The following is an 18,840-nucleotide window of genomic DNA, read 5'->3' as shown; positions in this document are numbered from 1 at the left end:
GGGATTGGGCTCTTTATGGCATAAGGCTGTGTTTTATTTATCTGCCTTGGCAATAAAGTCTGGAGGTTGTTCAGCAGCAACAGTTCAGCAGCAGTTTCTCGTTAAAACCGCCGCACTCACCTTTAATTTTGTTTTGTGTGTGTGTGCGCTTTCCTCTCCACACTCCTGTAAAGCCCCCAGGTCGGCTGCAATAAATCAGTGTTTCCCAGGTGATGTCAGTGGTGCAGGGCTGATTCACGTCAGCTACGGATCTGTCCTGCCCCATGCACTCGGCTTCCTGGCACAAAACCGTAAGACTTATAACTTCTGAAGGAAGCAGTTATCAAATGGGGGGAGGATTTGTTATGAAATGAGGGGATTTTTGTGACGCACATAAGGAATTACCTCTCCGACTTCCTCAGTGCAAGGGCACTGCCAAGGTCACCAAATCAAACCCACATCAGGGTTCTCTTCTCTTTACATTTGGTTGCAGAGGTCTCTGCAGCATATGCAGGCGGGGACCGTACCTCTAACAGAAACATTTCAGTTCATCACTTTCCATTAAGAAAAGCAGCACACACAGAGCCGAAGCACCTCTTCAGTAACAAATCCGCTGATGCAATCAAATCCTTCCGAGTAATGTTGTGATCATAAACCTCCATCTAGAATTCACTGCTCCTGTGCCACCAGACAACAATCAGGAAGAGTGGCCAAACACCCAGCAGCACAAAGAACACAAAGAACCACCATCTGCAGCTTGATGCTCTCAAGCAGCCGGTGCCAACCAGCACCTGCAAACCAGCATGCGTCGGAAATGCTGCGGCCAGGAGAAGTTTGACGTGACCCCATGCAGCCATGGAGAGGGGTAAAAGGAGAGAGAGATGGAGAATTGCCCCCAACCATCAGCTCCACTTCCCAAGGAGCCATCAGGAACACAAAACCCACCATGACTGGGGAATTTCTACATATGTGTAGGCGCAAGGATGGATCGCTCATGTGTGATGACGGTTTACTGGCTATCGCTGTCCTCCGGTCCTCAGTTTCTCTCCTTCAGTGTTTGTGGGTATCTCTTTCTCTCACTGATGGTTTGTTGAACCATTTCCAGGTGCTGTGGAGCAGGTCTAAGCATACAACACCTGACACATGGTGCATGCCCTGGTACTCCCAGAAAGTCCCCGCTGGCCTTGTCCCTGTGCTGGGCAAGACTAAACGCTGCAGTGGCTCTTTGCAGACTGCCCAGGAACTTATTTAAAAGGGGGTTGAGCTCCAACAAACTCATTTCATGCAGGCTGGAAGGCATTTGTAGGTGGAAATAACTTTCTGTCGCTGTTGGCCTAGATGGGGCTGAATCTGAACTCCCGCCCCATTCCTCATGCCACAGCTTGGACTTGACGACAAAAATTGCCACCAATAAGCAGGCCAAAGGCCCCGTGTCCCTGTTCTTGTGGTTCAGAATCTTGCAATGAGCAGATGCTGGTCCCAGCCATGCATCCTTGTAATTCCCTATGTCATCGTCTCTCACCCCGCTCCAAAAGAGATTTTAAGGCAGACCCTGCTCCTGTTATGATGTTACAAAACTGGTGTTCTTATGGATCCAGTGCTTTATGCATTAGCTGAGCGCGAATGCACATCTCTCCTCCCCACCACCACTAATATCGCAGTCAGGTTTTCAACAGTACAAGCAGGTTGCCTGAGGATAGCCTTTCCCTACCTCCCCAACTGTAGATGATTCAATTATTTACAGGAAGAGGTTACAAAAATGTACTGAAAATGACTAGAGATTAGGTGAGGCTTTCTTCAATAACAGGGACTCTCTGTCTCTATTGATTCTGCAGTAAAAATAATAAACACAAAGTTTACAAAAAGTTTTCTGAAAACTCCAGCTCCAGGGAGGCAAGATGTGTGAGCCACAGCTTGAAAAGCAAATGGGGCTGATGATAGGAGTGAGTCTGGGTCTTGACAAAGCTGCATAATGATGCCCCACGGTCCCAAAGAGCAACTCCTTGCCCTTCCAGCGGCTGCTCAACCACAACCTCCCAGCGATGCGGGAGGTGTTACACGGCCCTGACCACCCTTGGCAAGCAACAACTGCTTTGCTGGGCTAAACCAGGACAGACACTTGGAGCAGCCCTTACTGAGGGGGTGGTGCTGCTCTATAGCTCATCTCACTGACAACAGACATGAGGAGAAGGATCTTACAGGGTTGGGTTGGTTTTTTTTTCTATACTGACTCCTGGCATTGGAGACTAGCTGGTTATCAGTCCAGGAGCCCAACAGAGAGCCCAGGCATCCTGCTGCTCCACCACCAGTGATTGGCTCTTGGAGGCGTGATTTCAGTGCAAACTTTCAGCTGAATTTTATTTAAAACATTTTTTTTAGCAAATAAATCCTCCAAGGAGGGGATTTTTTTTTTCCTGCCACTGTTCTTCAGGGAGAAAATATCCCTGGGGGAGTCTGCCTCCCCATCCCACTGAAAGCTGCCAGTTTTACCACCCTCTGGGTGCCTACAAGATAAAAATACCCCGTGTACAACCAACCTGCCACCCGCTAGCCCCCGGCGATGGGACTGACAGGTGCTCACGAGCTGCAGCAATTTAAATGAGAGCTCCACAAACAAAAATGAGTGAGATTTCAGATGTCTCACTGTGCCGCACTGTGAAATTCCTCCACGGTGGGCAGGGAAGGGCTTTCAGAGCATCTGGGAAGATAATGCCAAGTGAACAAATGTCATACAGAGTGGGGTGCATGGGTAAAAGGCTGGTGATGGGCTCTTCTCCAGTGCAGGACTTGGATTTAACTTTGGTGCTTGACCCCAAGGGCTGGCTCTGCTCTGTGCACAGGAGCCCATGGTGAGCACAGCTTTACACTCCTTGTAGCAAAATGAGGGTGAGTCAGGGAGATAGCATATAACCCTGATCCTCCAAGTTATCAGCACCAAGGGCAATTTCAGGGTCCCCACATCCTGAGAACCCCTTTACAACAGGTCCGTAGCACTTCTGTGCTCCTCTGACCTGTTTGAGGTGTGGAGGTGAAATCTCAGGGAATGAGAGTGCTCCACTAACTGGATCTGCTCTGGCAGCAAAGGAGTTTGGGGACCCCAGGTTGTCTGTGGCTGCCAGCATGGGTTAGATGAACCCCATCTCACCCAGAGTACCAGCCGTCATACATTGGGATTTTTTTATTTTCCAGAGGGGGAAAAAAAAAAAGACTCTCTTATATACATGCTGCTGGAGAGAGGAGCTGACCACGTTGGCCAGCAAAGGCAGCACTGCTCACTGCGTAATGATGGCCTGGCACCAGTTCCCATGTCACAGTCACTCCTGTCGTCACCCACTTAAAACAGTGACTGACAACAAGAGATGCTCGCAAAATACTAGATTTTGCCCGGCTTTAACTTTCTTAGCAGACAAGCGTCTTCTTGCAAACTGCCCAGAATATCTGCAAACCCCCAAGGGTCCATCTGTCCCAACTCTTGCCGGCTCTGCCTGGGCTGACCAACCTCCCAGACCTCAGTGAGGAGTCAGCCAAGGAAGGTCATCAAACCAGGGCTGTGGAATAAGCTACAGATGAGACCCAGCACATCATGAATCTGTTGTCATGCAAATGTCCCTGTGAGAGCTTGTCAGGGGTCCTAAGTGTTGTGAAGAGAAGAGCTTTGGTTCCAGGCATTGTGATTTAGACAATTTAGTTGTCACAGAAGACAAAGAGGTGACTTGCATACAGTGGATGAGACTCTTCAAAGGTGAAAATACCAGATTCCAAAAAGCTTTTTCACCCCGTAGGGAAAAGGTGTAGCAAAATGTCAAATAGTGAGAAGGTAGACAGCCACCCTGACGTTAGAAACTAAGCATGATTTTGAAGAGGTTACCATAAGGGCTTTGCTGGACCTGTAAAGAGACCTGCTGCCCACCGGAGAGCGCCAGGGGCTTGGCTGGGGTCTGCAGGGGCCCGAACAGGGCCCTGCTGCCCTCCAGGGACGCACTAACTAGAGCAGGGCTGGACTCATCCCTTTCTGCTGTCGTCAGATGGAAGGCAGCAGTGGTCCTTGCAGCAGTGTTTTCATGCACTGCACCACAGGCCTGTATCAGGGATAAGTTGACATTCCCTGCTCTGTGTTCATCACAAAGTCAATTAAAAGAACCAATGCTCCCTTTTAAGGTGTAACGTGTAGGAGTACCTCTGTGGGTTGAACAGCTTTGGAGTTGGTCATCTGAAAATGCTTGGCAAAAATTATAATATTTGCCAGAGAGAAGTTGCAACAGAAGCAACATGCTTGGCATCTGCCATGAGTTTACCTTGTTCCAAACATCACAGCTGAGCATGTAAGAAAAGCCCCAAGGTCCCACTGCCACCATCACCTGCTTGTCCAGTTCTCAGCTCTCCCCTTGAGATGGGCATCATTGTCACTGAGATGAGTAGGGAGAGGCTGGAAACACTCTGGACTGGGTATCTTGGCTTGTTTTTCTTCTCTGCTTTGCTTTGACTCACTCAACAATCCCATCTGGCTTTTCTGAACAGCAGAGTTACTCACCTTGCACTTTATGCTTTCCTGGGGATCAGTAATAAACATCCCTTCAGTCAATAACGAAATAGCAAGGAAAATTAGCAGCACTTCTGCCACAACCTCAGAGCCAGTAAATCCCAAAGAAATGCCGTGGCACTCACACAAGGTTCACATACCTGCTGCGACTGATCCCCACGTCTTCCTTCTTCATCTTTATCTCTTTACTTGTAGCTATTCTCCCTGTGATGCTGAAGGATGTCCCCATTGTAACGGTGCGGCCGCAGCAAAACCTCCATCAGGTGACCCAGCCGTTTGTGTCCCCAGCCCCCCCTGCCAGGATGGATGTGATTCATTTCAGACCAGTGGCTCCACAGGAAATCTATTATTTCCTGTTCTTCTAGTGAGTGATGTTTCTCCCTCTAAATTGACGCTTTTCACAGGAGTGGATGGCTCCTCCATGTATTTCTCACCTCAAGGAGACATTTGGCAAAGCTTTAAAATCATCCAAGTATTTTGTTACAGCTACTTTGAGGTGAAAAGCTAGTTTTCTAGTTCAAAAGATGTTTTGGCACTAACGGCTAATGATGGCAAAATAAAATAAAAATTTAGATGCAAACGGTCTAAGGCAAAATGAGACGTCATGAATCACTGAACTGTTTGGGCTGATTTGATTTTCTTTTTTCTCTTTCTTCCCAGTTTGAGAAAAGTTCTGCTTTCTCATCCCAATTTGGAGAATTAACACACTTTGAACATCCAAACCAGTCAACTATTTTCCATCCAGCCTTGGAATTAGTCCATTGCTGTAATGTGCCATGGTTTCTACTATGGCTACAGTTACTCAACCATTATGTAGAGGAGGAATGAGAGGTGATTTAACTCCTCCATCCTTAGGGGCAGTGAACAGACACCAGCAGTGCTGCTGCACAACCACGAGAGCCTTAGTCTCAGTTACTGACACAGTGGAGTGAGCTTAAAGCTTAAAATTGAGAGCAGGGAAAATCTCTAGGAGGGAGCCACGTCGCGGCGCAGCAAGGCAGATCCAGCTGGCTTTGTGATGACTCAGCTTCAGGGAGATAATTGCAATCTCCAAATATCAAGGGATGTTGCTGCCAAAGAAGGAAAGGAAATATTTATGGTGGAAGAGAGTTCAAAGGCAGCATAGCTGAGCTGCTTGTGTGAAAACAGAGGTGAGATGATCCAGGCTGAGCAGTAAGGAAAAGTATTTGCCTGTGAAATTAGCCTCCTGAGTTTGGAAGAGTTAGAAACTCCATCATCTGGGATGCTCAAAATTACACCAAACAAGATCTGAGTGAGTTCTCTCCAGGAAGCAATCATGCACCAGCTGAGACACATCTCTCCTACCTCCCCACCTCTTCATTTCACTCCATTTTCTCATATAACTGCAGGTTTCAGCAAGAAAACCATTAGATCCATGTCCCCAGAGGTCCCATGATGATCCCTCAATTGGAACTAGAAGTTACTTCACCCTCCTGCCAACAGGCTGTGAGGTGGCCCTGCCAGACAGGTGGGATTTGTTTCCCCAGGGGTGCTTGACCTCTGCAAGGAGGGAAATTGAATGCACAGCCTCTGCATCCCTCAGCAAGCTCGCAGCACGCAGGCTGCCCCACGTCACATCCCTGTAGCACAGTTAGCACAGCACTGCCACTGACTGCAACCACCTCCAACACCACCCGAGGACAAGGGAAGCAGTTTGACACCACCCCTGCCCTGGCACCACCGGCCTCTCCACCATGTTATCAGGGGAAGGGATAAAAAAGAGCAGGAAAGGAATGGGAGAGCCAGAGTTTCCTAGAGGAGCTTGGCAAGATGCCTGTCAGGAGCCAGAAAATAAATTCAAAAGCTTTCTCTGAACAGCTCAAGGATTAAAGCATCTGTCCTGGGGCAGGCAGCATGAGGACTGGCAAAGGTTGGACACCACCAGATGTGAAAAATCTTTGTAGAGGAAAAGCATCACCATCCAAAGAGAGGAATATAAGAGCCTCGGCTCTTGATGGATGTGTCTGCAGCGAGCAGCAGAGGAGAAGGTGCCCTTTGCGTTCCCTGCCAGCTTTCCTCCACAAAAAGCAACGAGGATGAAAGCTTCACTGCTGCAACACTGCTGAGATGGACAGAGGTCAGACTGCTCCCAGATCTGCCCAGCAGCTCCCTCCTACGAAAAGCAGAGGCTGTTTGCTGTAAAAGCCTGCTGCCCCTTTGGTGTGAGCCCTGCCCACCTCGAACCTGATGTCCCTGGGCTGCACCACGTTCTCTGCACCGTTCAGGCTCTGTCCTGCGGCTGGGACAGCTGCATCACCTCCTGTAGCTGGACCCAGTGGTTTGGGTGTTGCCTGGTGGGTGGTAATGGGGGACGACCTTGACACTTGATGTGAAGAGAACTGATCGCATCAACGCCACAGCCATCTGCGCCCCTCTGGTCCCCTGGGGCCACAGACTCCCTCTCTCCACGCTCTCTAGGGATTGCTACAGGGTGTACTGGCATTGAGGCCAGTGTTTGGTACGTGACTTTGGCAGAAGGCAGGGTCCTTATCCCCATCTTACAGAGCGAGGAACTGAGCTACAGAGAAGTGACTTGGCTGGATTCATCCAGTTCAACTCAAGCACAGCAGAGATGGAAAACCACGCTTTCCAGCTCTGAGCAAATAATCCAGTCCACAGATGCAACATCCTACCCTGTTTGCCAACCACTATATTTGTGTTTGCTCTTGCTTTCAGAGAGAGGCTGAATTACCCCTAGTTACAATTCAAATTAGAGGAACTATAGCTTCTTCAGCCATCAGCACAGGGAAAACCAGCTGGAAAGGAAAAGGCGCTATCAGCTATGTCAGGGATTCAGATTGATTTTTCTCCCTGTGTTCCAGAATATTTTGACATCAGAGTGAGACCAAGTGAGGAGAAATTTTCATCCCAGAAGAGCAATTGTTTTCTTTTAAAAGGTTTAAAGCTGCTAGAAAAGAGACTTAAATTTGAAGTGACCATTTAGCCGTAACTGCAACTTTGCCAGCAATTTGCTATAATGTGGAATGACTCAGAAATACAAAACCAAGGGGAAAATCTCTTCCTTTGTTCAAGGGGGAAAAGAGATGTATCCTTCTTTAAAACAGAACTGAAAGCTCTGCAATATTACATTGAATTCAGAGCAAAAACTGCAGAGAAAATACTCCTGAGTACCTGGTCCCAATCCTATCAGCCTCCCTCTAACTGTTAATACTTGGTCCTGCTATTCACAACAGAGGGGTGTAAATCAGATAAACAGCCAGATAAATCAGTTCTGAAAGTCACCTGCACACTGTTATTTTCCTGTACCAAGTGATGTTTCTAGCTGCCACTTTTCCAGTTGGGTAGAAATCGCTGTGTCCCGTGGCCAGGGGAATGTGTTTGGCTTGTGGCTTCCTGTGCAAGGAGGGCAGGATGGTAAATCTCGGGCCTAAAAATGGGGAATATGGGCCCTATAAGCCCAAACATGCATCTCCCAGTTGCTCTCCCGTTTGCGACTTCTCTCCTACTCCATGTGCCTGACACGTCAGACCCCATGGCCATGGGCCAAAATTTAAGCAGAGCCATGTAGTGATGCAAGCAACACGTAAGAGGTTTACTCCCAAATGCTCTTCTACCGTCTGTAACCCACTTACTGTGTTAAAAACTCATCATAGCAATAAGCAGTGGGGATCTCATTAAGTGCCACCTATGAACACTGAAGATACTGCTCTTGTATCTCTGCAAGAGCCTCTTTGGCAGATGACACGAGCCTGAAAACTGCTTTCACCAAACTAAATATGCTTCAATGAGAAAGCACCACTCCTTCATACTTGGCAGAGTCATCTACAGTCATCATAAAAATAACTCAGCGAGGATTTAAAAGATCTTCTGTGAAGAGCAAGGAGCAGCCATATCTGTGCCCTGGGATACCCCAGGCGCCACCAGACCAGGACCAGACGCTGCAGCTGTTCCCTCCCAGCACCCAGAGCTCTGTGCCCTTCTCCACACCTGAAAATCTGAACTCCTGCCTCAGGCAGCGCCTGGGAAGGCCTGGCACACACGGCCCCGCTCAGCCAGCTCTCTCATGAAGATGAATGATCCTATTTGATGCAATGACACGAGCCAGTAGCTGGGGCCATCTCCCAGCTGCTTTGAGGGCAAAGCAAAGCATTGAGGCTGACATGGAGAATGGGGCATCATCTGCATCTGCTGGGAAGGAGAGAGACGGATTGCCTGATAATTAGCCCTGGGGTGCTAATGACACTTAAAGCATTTACAACCATCCCTCTGCCCAGTCCCCTGAATTGAACAGGGAAGCTGCAGCATGCAAAGGGCAGCAGAAGACCTTGCCATGCCAGAGGTGAAGTCTCAGCAGGACAAGCTGTGCTGGTTTGCAGTGGCAGGACTGTGCACAGGATTTAGGCACAGAGCATGGCTTTGGGTCTTCCAGTATGAGTGCAAATTACTGCTGCACTTCTGAGTTGTGCTTGGTTGGCTGTGTCCATAAGGATGAAGGAAATCTGCCTTCCCTCTGAACCAGTGAGACCAGACGTGGCCTTTGGAGGATAGCCAGGGAAGGGAATGGGGCATCTCCACCCTTGCGATCCACAGGCACAACACCACAGCAGAGCTGGGCAAAGCTCAGACCTGAAAAGTCAGGAAGAACCTGCTCAAAAAACAACCAAATGCAACATTCCTACCATTCCTTGGAAATTAAATCCCCGCACAAAGAAGTTTTTTTTCATTTGGTCAGAACCTTCCACTCTGATTAGAATCAAAGCATCACATTCTGCCTTGTCTTCTCCCTGGTGGTGATAGGGTCACTGGTGATATCTCAGCAGGAAATTTCTAAAGGAAATGTCTTTCAAAACAAGCCCTTGCAATAAGAACATATCCATCTTATCAAAACGCCTTGTTCCCTGTTTTATTTTTAAACAAAATCTGCCCAGATGTGTGCTGTGAATCCATACCAGGCTGCATCACCCAGCCGTGCCTGTGGCTCACACCAGCCCTGCGAGGCCAGGAGAGGAATTCAGGCATTTGCTACCCTCTGCTGTTCTCCTCCTGCTATTTCACCTCCCTCTAGCAGAGGCCACTGCTATTTTCCTCTCTCTTTATGTCCCTATTCACCTGCCAGAGAGGAATCATCATCCTTTACATCAGAAGACACTGAACCTTCCCAAGCGCCTTTGGGCTGAGCCTGCTGCCCCCACAACCATCTGCTCCCCCAAACCGCCCGGACACATCTCCCAGATGTGATCGCCTCCACACGCAGAGTGCTTTCCTCCATCCCCCGGACTGCTTTTCCACACTGCCCGTTCTGCTCTCCAGACAGTCCCCCTGCCCCTAACCCTCCCCTCGTGCCGCTCCGCCCTCTGCATTACTCACAAATATGAACCAGCTCACAGGAGAGCTGGGCTCTGACCTGCTGAGCCCTTCGGCAGGTCTCAGAGAACGGCCTGGCATCACCAGGGTTAATTCCGAGGTAGTATCAGTGCAGTTCCTGCCTTTATTAACAACCCTTGACCCTTCACGGAGGTAAACAAGCCAAGAGATAAATGCCAGCCTTGAATCTTCGGTGCCCACGTTGAATATTTATCACCACCAAGGTCATTTATCACAGGAAGAGAGATCAGGGCATAATTCCTTCCTAATGAGCCATTTTGAGCTGACTCCTGATAGGATCTGAAGTGTGGAATCGCTTGCTCTGAAATCGGTTATTTATCGCAGCTGCCGAGCTGTGATGCGCTCCCTGGGGAGCTGCACGCCGCTGCCTGTCCCAAGGGTTGGGAGGTTCAAAGGGAGATAAATGTGACCCGGCACTGCGAACACAACTCATGGATTCCCTGCGATAACCAATTGTCACTGTCTTTAGCAGAGGGATTATATTCTGCTCTCTCCTGGAGCAGAATAGAATCACCAAAACATCGGTCCCAGTCTGAAACCCACACCTAGCAGCTATGGTGACATTTCTAGGTGGTGCTCCCTGGATCCGGTCTAGTTGTTGCTCTGGGGAGCCCAAAGAATCTCTTTAGGAGGCATCACGATCTCAGGAGATCCAGCTCTGGCTTCCACAGGCCCTCAAGGGCTGCAGAAAGGGGCACGTTCCCTTTGTGCTAAACATCGTAGAGGGATCAGAATCTCACGGCCAGGAGCCAGCCATAAAGCACTTGTGCCTCTTGTAGCCCTGCAGTCGTTCCCTGGATGCCCTTGAGGAGTCCCCAAGGGACTGGGGCACCTTCTCATTCAGTGCGGAAGCTGATGACAGTTTTGTTTGACAAGCTTAATCTCCACCAGAGATCAAACTTGGGCACCTCTGTCTCCTTGTGAATCTGGACTTGGATTGTAGCCCAGCTTTCTCCAGATTTAACTTCATCTCTGCAATCCAGGTCTCCCCAGCCAATTTTAGGGGACCGATGTGAGGAGATACAGGCTGAGATCCCCATGAGATCTGCCAACAGGGAACAGGGTGCGACAGTGCCAGAGGCAGAAAGTAGGTCTGTGTTTGTACAGCACAATAGGATGCTCCTCCATCCCTGGGCACTGCTGCAGTTCATACAAGCCAAGGGAAAATGAAACCTCCTGGATGCAAAATGCCCACAAACCCCAAATCCCTCCTTTCCAGCCATGTAGGGATGCAGAAACTACTGAGATGCTCCTGTATCAATTCTTATTTATAAATGGAATTTGCATGTGAGCATAACTCTCATCTCTCTTTTAGGGGGAGAGGGAGGAAGGTTAATTCCTAGTCAGAACAATACAGGGAATGATCTTTCTATGTACTTACCGAAGCAGTGGTTGTGCTCTCACCAGGATAAGCAAATGAATAACAAATGCTACAAGACGATAAGAAAGTGAATCTGTATTCTTGGCATTTTACTATGGGTGGCCCAAGTTCAGCTTCGTATGTGAGCCAGAATTTTGCATTTCAAGCAGAGATCCAAGCTCTTTGCTATGGGAGAAGGGTATCCCTTCTCCTGACGCTGCGGCAGACGTTATGTGACTGCTAAGCACTTTTTCTGAGAACTCACAAACAAATCCCTTAATGAGCTGATGAGCTAAAATGGATGCAAAAATAGGAAATTTCAAAGTTGTCACACCTGCCTCAGATCATATATATTTTTAGCCTGGTTCCCGCAGGAAATGAGTCCATGGAGTTGTTCGGAGTCTGTCCTGGCTGGCTGCCCTCTTTGTAATAACTTTTGAACACGAGTTTCACTCAATTTTGACAGAGTGGAGATCTCAAAGATACTATCAAGCTCCTACACATTTAGTAAAAAGAGGTGATCAGAGAGAACAGCCACAGCTGTGCCATGACTCAGCCTGCACCAGGCAGGAGGCGACGCGCAGCCCTGTACCATAAATCGAAAGGAAACCTTCATTCGTTCTGCTGCGAGCACAAGTCTGTGTTTTTATCCCAAGTGATTTCAGGCCAGACTTGGTTTATTTATGCTAAAACTGTCAGAGAAACTTGAGAGCTGGGGTGTAGGGGGATTTTTTTTTTTTTCTTTTTAAAGAAACACTAAAGATTCATTCATCCCATTATTCACCAGGGCAGAGCTTTCTCCACAGGCACAGCCTGAAAACAAACAGCCTCCGGAGATGCTTGATCAGCCCTGCCCTTTCCTTCTTCTCTCGGCCAGGACAGAGGGGTGAGGCTGCCCTCACTGGATCTGGCCCCCACCCCTCCCAGCCAGGGCACCGGGAAATGTAAGGTTTTTCACTGATTTTCTCATGATTTCATCATTCTGGGAGGACAGGGAGGGAGGGCCGCCTTTATTTGTCATGATTTTCCCCAAGAATAATTGCTGGTGCTTTCTCCTGTCTCTAAGTTGTTGTGTGCTCTGTAGTTCTGTTGTATCTTAAACAAAGTGGTGGGTGTTCTCTGATTTCTCTTGGGTTTTTTTAACTTGTGCTGTTTTCTCATGTATACATTTTTTTCACAAGCCGGTAGGATGATTTGAACACATTTACCCTAAAAGCACTTCACCCTCCCCCTACATCTCGCCTCCAGAAACCCTGGTACAAATGAGAAGGAAATTTTAGCTTTACTCTTCCCAAGTTTCTGGCTGGCTCTGTATTTTAACTCTTCGCTTTTAGTTCTCAACGGACAATCATAGGAACCTAAAACTCATTTCCAGAACAAACAGGAACATAAAGAAAACACACCCTTTTTAAGAGATTCCAGTCTGAACCAAGAGATTACCTGAAGTGTCCCAGGCTTGAATACAAAATTCTTGCTGGAAGCTGTGGGCTGAGCTCTTGCTTAGGATGGACCCAAGCTGGCAGAAAAGAATTCCCCTCTGGTCTGTGGTCACGTTTTGCTCTCCTTTGCTCAGTGACTTCTGTCATTTCTCCCTCTGAGACTTTCAGTGCATGTCATTTCCCCTCAAAACCACAATTTCCTATTTTCTTCAACATGTTCTAATTTTTCCAGATACCCTCCGTGGCCAGTTCTAGGTACCCTCCATAGCTGGAGGCCCTGGAGTCTCCCTCTTGAGTTATGGGGCAAACTCACCCTCAACGTAGGCTTTCTGGCTTTTTTCCGCCTCTTGGTCTGCTTTCCACCAAAAAAACCTTGCATAGCACTCTCACCATCTACCTCCTCCTCCTTCCCACTGATCCTCTCTCCTACCACGTCTCCTCTACTAGGTTATCCCCACCTATATTCCCTCTAGTGCATCCCGCCCAGATGATGCCCAGAAGAAGGGCCATGTCTGACAAAGTTCAGACCTGGTGAGCGTGACCAAGGTGAGCAGGAGACGCGATGCTGCCCAGCCTGTGAGCAATCACTAAGGTGACAAGGAGAAGCAGCAGATTCCTCATTGCCATGGCAACAAAATATTCCATGCTGTGCAGTGGGGGAGAGTGCTCTGTGCTCCGGGTGTCTGGCCAGAGCTTGGGGGACCCAGGGTGTTGGGAACCACGGGGATCCTGACTTTGGTGTTTTGTAGCTGCTCAGATAAAAGATGAGTGTGGAAGTGGATATATTCTGCTCTGGCTCCTTGGAGGGCCGAGGGCCTGGAAGAGGAGACCAGAGGGAGGTGAGCACCCTCCAAGCACTGCCCCTCTGCTTTTCTCCTGGGACAGCCAGGGTCCCTGCCTTGGGACCTGCCAGCCATCTCCAGCTGGGAACACCGAGGGGGTGAGCTCTGCAAAGCTGGACCTCCCTGAGCTGCTCCTGCCTGGGTGAAGTAGTCTCCCCATCCAGCCTGTCTCCAGGGGCTGGTGAGAGGACCCTCTCCTCGCTGCCCACTCTGCCAGTGACCTGGGATGTGGCTTCCCAGTCACAGCCAACACAAGCAGAGATGGCCCAGTCTGGTCTCCAGCAGCTCTGTTTAACAGCCTCACTTCTTGACACTTACTCCTCCAGCTCCTGGCCTTTTCTCTCCTCTAAGCACATAAACAACCCCAGGCCTCCATGTAGGATGGTCCCCAATGGGGCTGGGTCCATCCACATGCCACACAGGTTCCCAGCCTACTCCAGCCGCTTCCCACCCCTCCTCTCTGCTCAGCTCCAGGCCTGTTTTTTGCAATGCCCTGAAATTCCTCAAATGTGTCCCCAGTTTTTGTCTCTTTCCCTGGACTGGACCTCGTCTTCATCCACATGGAGAGCAGCCTGTATTCACTGCCCTGCAGCCCTACCAGGATGGAGGCGGCTGATCACACCTACCACGGGGTCCAGGACAGGGCAGGAAGGTTCCAGCTCCTCTCAGCTGCACAGTCAGGAGCAAGCAGCTGCGATGGGCTCTGCTACTGCGAGGAACAGAGGGGTAGGAGAGGGGAAGCAGCCAGCCAGGGAAGAAGCAGGTCTGTGGAGCAGGCGAGGGGCACATGAAGATTGGGATCTCCTAAGACTGCATGTGTTGGGGGGTGCTGAACTGCAAAAAGGACATGAGTTACGGGGTAATACTTACTCATTTTTCTGTCCTAATAAGGTCTGAGAAGTTTTATTAAGAAAGTTTTCAGGCATTTGGATGGTTCTTTTGTAGATCGTGACATTTCTGGCAGAAGAGACGGCACTGGGTTTCTTAATTTCTTCCCTCTCCCTCCATAACTTAACAGAGAAGGAAGGGGAAGAGCAGCTTTGGGAGTCCTTGTAGAGTGTCAGCAGTGGTTTAAGGAGACCAAATCTGGGACAGTCCAGGAGAGCATGACACAGCCACCCAGTAACTAGGCCAGCTCAGCACAGGACAGCCAGCTCCTGGTGATCACCGTCCACCCCTCTGTCTCCTGCACTAGTGCCCAACTTGTTGTCAGTCACCAAAGAGGGACATCTCCTCTTCCGCCACTTCCAAGCTGGCAAGAGTGGGAAGTACTCCTGCACCATCTCCCACATGAAGCACGGTGTCCCTGTGTCCCAAACATTTCACTACAGCATTTTTGATGAGTCCAGCACCATGCTAACAAGCAGGGGGGCCAAGCAAACAAGGGCAGGAAGGACTTGAGAGGCCATGGGGTGAGAGGAGGGGTGGGACGATACTCAGCTCTCTGCATGAGGGAGCTCTCTTGGTAAGGGGGGAGAACCAGGCACCTTTCAGGGTTTTCTTCCACAGGCTACCATGTGCTTGGAGGCCTGGACACTGTGCTGCTCTTGCACAGCAAGCTCTGGGATAAGTGAACCAGAAAGTTCCTGTGGGGTCTACAGGATAAGCTGAGGCAGCGAGAGGATCGAGCAGCACTGCAAACTCCAGGGCACTGCCACCTGCTTGCCCTTGCTCAGCAGCCCTTCGGATACGTTCATCAGCCAAGCATGGCTGGAAGGTAGAGCCCCAGGCAGAAGCACCACAGCAGAGTCCCCACGGGACAACGGAGGCAGTGGGGTAGAGTGAGAGGAACTCAGACATCACGGTTCATGCTTGCAGGGGGAAGAGGGAGGCAGCACAGGGCTGAATGGAGTGAAGCGAAGTTAGGGGAAGGCAGCGGTGTGGAACAGCTAGATTTGTTGAGGGCTTTGCCCATCTCCTGCTGGAGCTGGGGCTGCCTGAGCTGCACTGGTGACTCTTTGTACTCTAGTGTCTCTCTTTGGGCCCCACTGGGACAAATACTGCAGCTCTCAGGACATGGAGACAGTCAGAGGCTGCTACCACAGAACAGCCCGGCACAACCTCGGGCAGGTGAGCCCTGGGGCCAGTGTACGGCAAAGCAGGGAGGCTGGCACAGGGTGGGGGGTTGGAACCAGGACACTCTCTCCAGGCCCAGGTAGCTTCAGCAGTGCTGGAATGAAGAGGAACACCCCCGAGGGTTTGCTCAGTCCCTCTGGGGCCCAGCTAGAGCTCCCACTCAGGCTGGCGTGTGGTGCCTGTCCCCCCAGCTCACATGCCCCCGCTCCCACACTATGGCACGGCGTGCAAAAAGGTCTCAGGTTCCTCTTGGATGCTGACGTTGCCCTGCTGAACTCTGCCTGCTCTGCACTCCCCAGGTCCAGCTCGCCCTTACCAGGTTCTTCAAGGAGCACAAGTCCTTCCGTATCACTGGGGCTGATATCCCCAGCATCATCTTCACCAACGAGTTTGTTGGCTTCTTAAAAACCAAGCAGTGCAGCTGGAGTTATGGGCAGACCAAGCAGCTGCAAAGATGTCTCGACTGTTGCAGTAAGCCAAGAGTCCCCATCCCTTTGGTCCCCTCTCTCCTTTTCCCCATCTTGCCTCTTCCTCTCCCCATGCACAGCTCTGTGTCTCTGGGCTCTTGCTGCTCACCCCATGCACTCCCAGCCCAGGGAATTCAGCAGACAGGGTCATTTTGAGCCCCGAAGCATCAGGACTCAGTTTCCCTGACTTTTTGTTGAATACAACTTTATCAAGCAGCCAGTGCCGTTGCTTAGAAAGGCTTTTCTGCTTGTCATCTCCTCAGTTGTATGCCCACCAGGGATGTACAGCCCTCTTAAGAACAGCCAGTGCTCCCCGAGCCCTGTTGGGACCTACAGCCTGACCTACGGGGTGGCACTTTGCACTCCCTGAAAGGACAGCATGATCACCGTGGTGCCAGGTGCCATATCCATGACAGACTGTGTCAAGAAGGAAAGGACCAAGCAGGGTACACAGATCATCTGCTACTGAAGCAGGGCAAGGGGGGACTGGGGGACTCTGAACTGAAGGCAGGCACTACAGTGGGACCCCAGAGCAGCTGCTCCAAATATTGGCCATGGCAACTTCTACAGCCCTTGGAGGTCCCTTTGGAGACAGGTAGCTCTTGTGTCTTCCATCACCATCCCTGAAGAGATCACAGCTCCCTTGCTGTTCTTCACACCAGGCAGTCCTGAACAATCTGATTTCTCTCTCTCCACCTTGGTGTCCCCAACTAGCCTTGAGCACTGACAGCCTCACTGCTAGGGGTAATGTAGGTGACAACATCCCTGCCTGTCGCTGGGGCTGTGGAGAATTAGCATCAGGTTTATCTCCAGGGTCTTCTTCCTTTGAGTCTTCTCCCTTTGAGTCCATCCCACTGATTTCTCTCTCCTCAGCTGTCTCCATCACACACAGGATCTCAGTCCTGTTTCTTATCATCTTGCCAGCAATACTAGCCATCAACTTTCTCTTCATCCTGTAAGTCTGAGCTCTTTCTCCCAACATGAGTCATTTTGGGGGCAGTTTGTTGGTGTTGAGTCCCCCAGCTCAACATTCCTCTTTGGAACAGGAGATGAAGGAAAACCTGAGCCTGTCACTGTGACACCAGCAGGAGGTGGCATGCCAGAATAAGGGTGCAGAACACCAAAAACTGGGATAATCTTTGGCAACAGCTTACACAGCCATATAGGGAGTGGTTGGGTATGGCCTAGGGGACTTCTGGCCCTGAGAGCTGGTGCTGGGTGGCTGCAGGGCTCTGGTGCTTGTCCCTGGCATGAAGTTCCCATTTTTCACTATGGGCTTCAGTCTTTCTGTGGCAGCTCTTGTTACTGGTTCTATCAAGAGTACAGGTGTCATCTCCAAGGGCTTCCAAGATGACAGAAAGCACCACGAGGATGGAGATAGTGACCAGCTTCTTCAGAACCCCCAGGCAGGGCCCCCACACTGGCCCTGGGGCTGGACCTGCCAGTGACACCAGCGAATATCAGGGGGGTGATGAGGAGCACACACATGGAGCATCACCCCTTGCTGTGACCCTGAACCTTGCTACTGTGATCGATGAAACAACCCCTGTACTGACACTGGAGGACAGAAAGGGCACTTTTTGAGATTCCCTCCAGGTGTACAATGACATTGAGGGACAACATCCCTCCAGCCACCACTGGACACATTTTGTTTGTGTCCCCAACAACCTCACACTGGCTGAAATATCCAGGAATGGAGAAGAGGGATTTCTTTTTTTCTCCTCTCCAAATTTTTCTTCCCAAATACCTCTGACTACAACCACCTCTTTTGCTAATAAAAATTGGCTTCTATTTGCATCTCTCTGCAACACTGGATGCTGTAGACAGCGTGGGACTTGAGGGTTACAAGGAAGGGATCTATCATCCAGGTTGTATTTAGTCATGGAAAGCATCATTCCCCGTCAGTCTTGCACTAAGGAATGACACAGTTTCCTTCCTATACCACTTTTTTATACACCCCTGAAAAAGGAGCTCCTAGGAAGAGTTTAAGCCAGAGCATTTGCTAGGGTCAAGGTCATATAGGACAGGTCAGGAAAAAGCTCAACCTCAGATATCTTCATTTTTGGAGCCAGGCTTTGCCATGTGAGGGACACAGAGCTTCCAGAAGGATTCCCACCTTCGTGACCTCAAAGAGGTTAGCATCTGTAGCTGAAACTTTCCTGAGCCCAGCGGCTGTTGAAGAGTCCAGGAGAGGGCAGCAATGCAGTGCGAGAGGCACCGCTCCAGCATACACCAGCCTGGGCAGCAAGTGGATGGTTTTTAGCAGAAATAGGCCCTGGATTCAAAATGTAAGGAAGAAAAGGGGCTGGCTCTGCTTCTTGACGTAAAAGTGGCATACTCAGAGCAGGGGCACCGGTCCAGCTCCAGGTCTTGGGTTTAGTGTGGTTGTTTCAGGGGCACTAAGCTGTCCCAAGAAACTTAGTAGTGCTTGCTGAGGCCCGGTGAAGGGAGAAATGGTGCAATTCATCCACTGCTGGCAGACCAGCCAGCCCAGCAGTGGCCAGTCTGTGGGCAGGAATGCCAGAAGGTGCCTGGGAGGTGAGAGGAGGGAGTGGAGCAAAGTGGAGAAGAGGCAGAGCAGGGGGCAGGTGTATGTGATGTCTGCGGGGAGGGGGCTGGGAGTCTTCTGGCACAAGGAGGTGCAGGCAGGAGCAGGCAGGAGGGCCTCTGGTTAACTATGAAGTTCCGTGGGTCTTCTGCTCCTCACAGCTCACAAGGCTCCTCTGTGGGACTACGATCAAACACAGCTTTGGCATCAGCAAGGTGAAGG

General features: G+C 50.2%; 1 protein-coding gene across 1 annotated transcript; it reads left to right on the top strand.

Moving 5' to 3' along the window:
• The first annotated feature begins 9,872 nt into the window (after nt 1-9,872).
• Nucleotides 9,873-17,029, top strand: LOC113489104 (zona pellucida-binding protein 2-like). Its single transcript, XM_026864618.1, is given in 11 exon segments — nt 9,873-9,965; nt 13,340-13,440; nt 13,564-13,629; nt 14,075-14,176; nt 14,724-14,864; nt 15,035-15,149; nt 15,151-15,244; nt 15,497-15,597; nt 15,903-16,074; nt 16,334-16,516; nt 16,944-17,029. Coding segments are annotated over 11 exon segments (1,254 nt in total).
• Nucleotides 17,030-18,840: the final 1,811 nt, after the last annotated feature.

The sequence above is a fragment of the Athene cunicularia genome (genome assembly GCF_003259725.1).
Source record: "Athene cunicularia isolate RWA chromosome 27 unlocalized genomic scaffold, athCun1 chr27_part1, whole genome shotgun sequence".
Classification (NCBI taxonomy): domain Eukaryota; kingdom Metazoa; phylum Chordata; class Aves; order Strigiformes; family Strigidae; genus Athene; species Athene cunicularia.
Note: the sequence above shows the minus strand (reverse complement) of the source record. Positions and strands in the feature narration are given on the sequence as shown.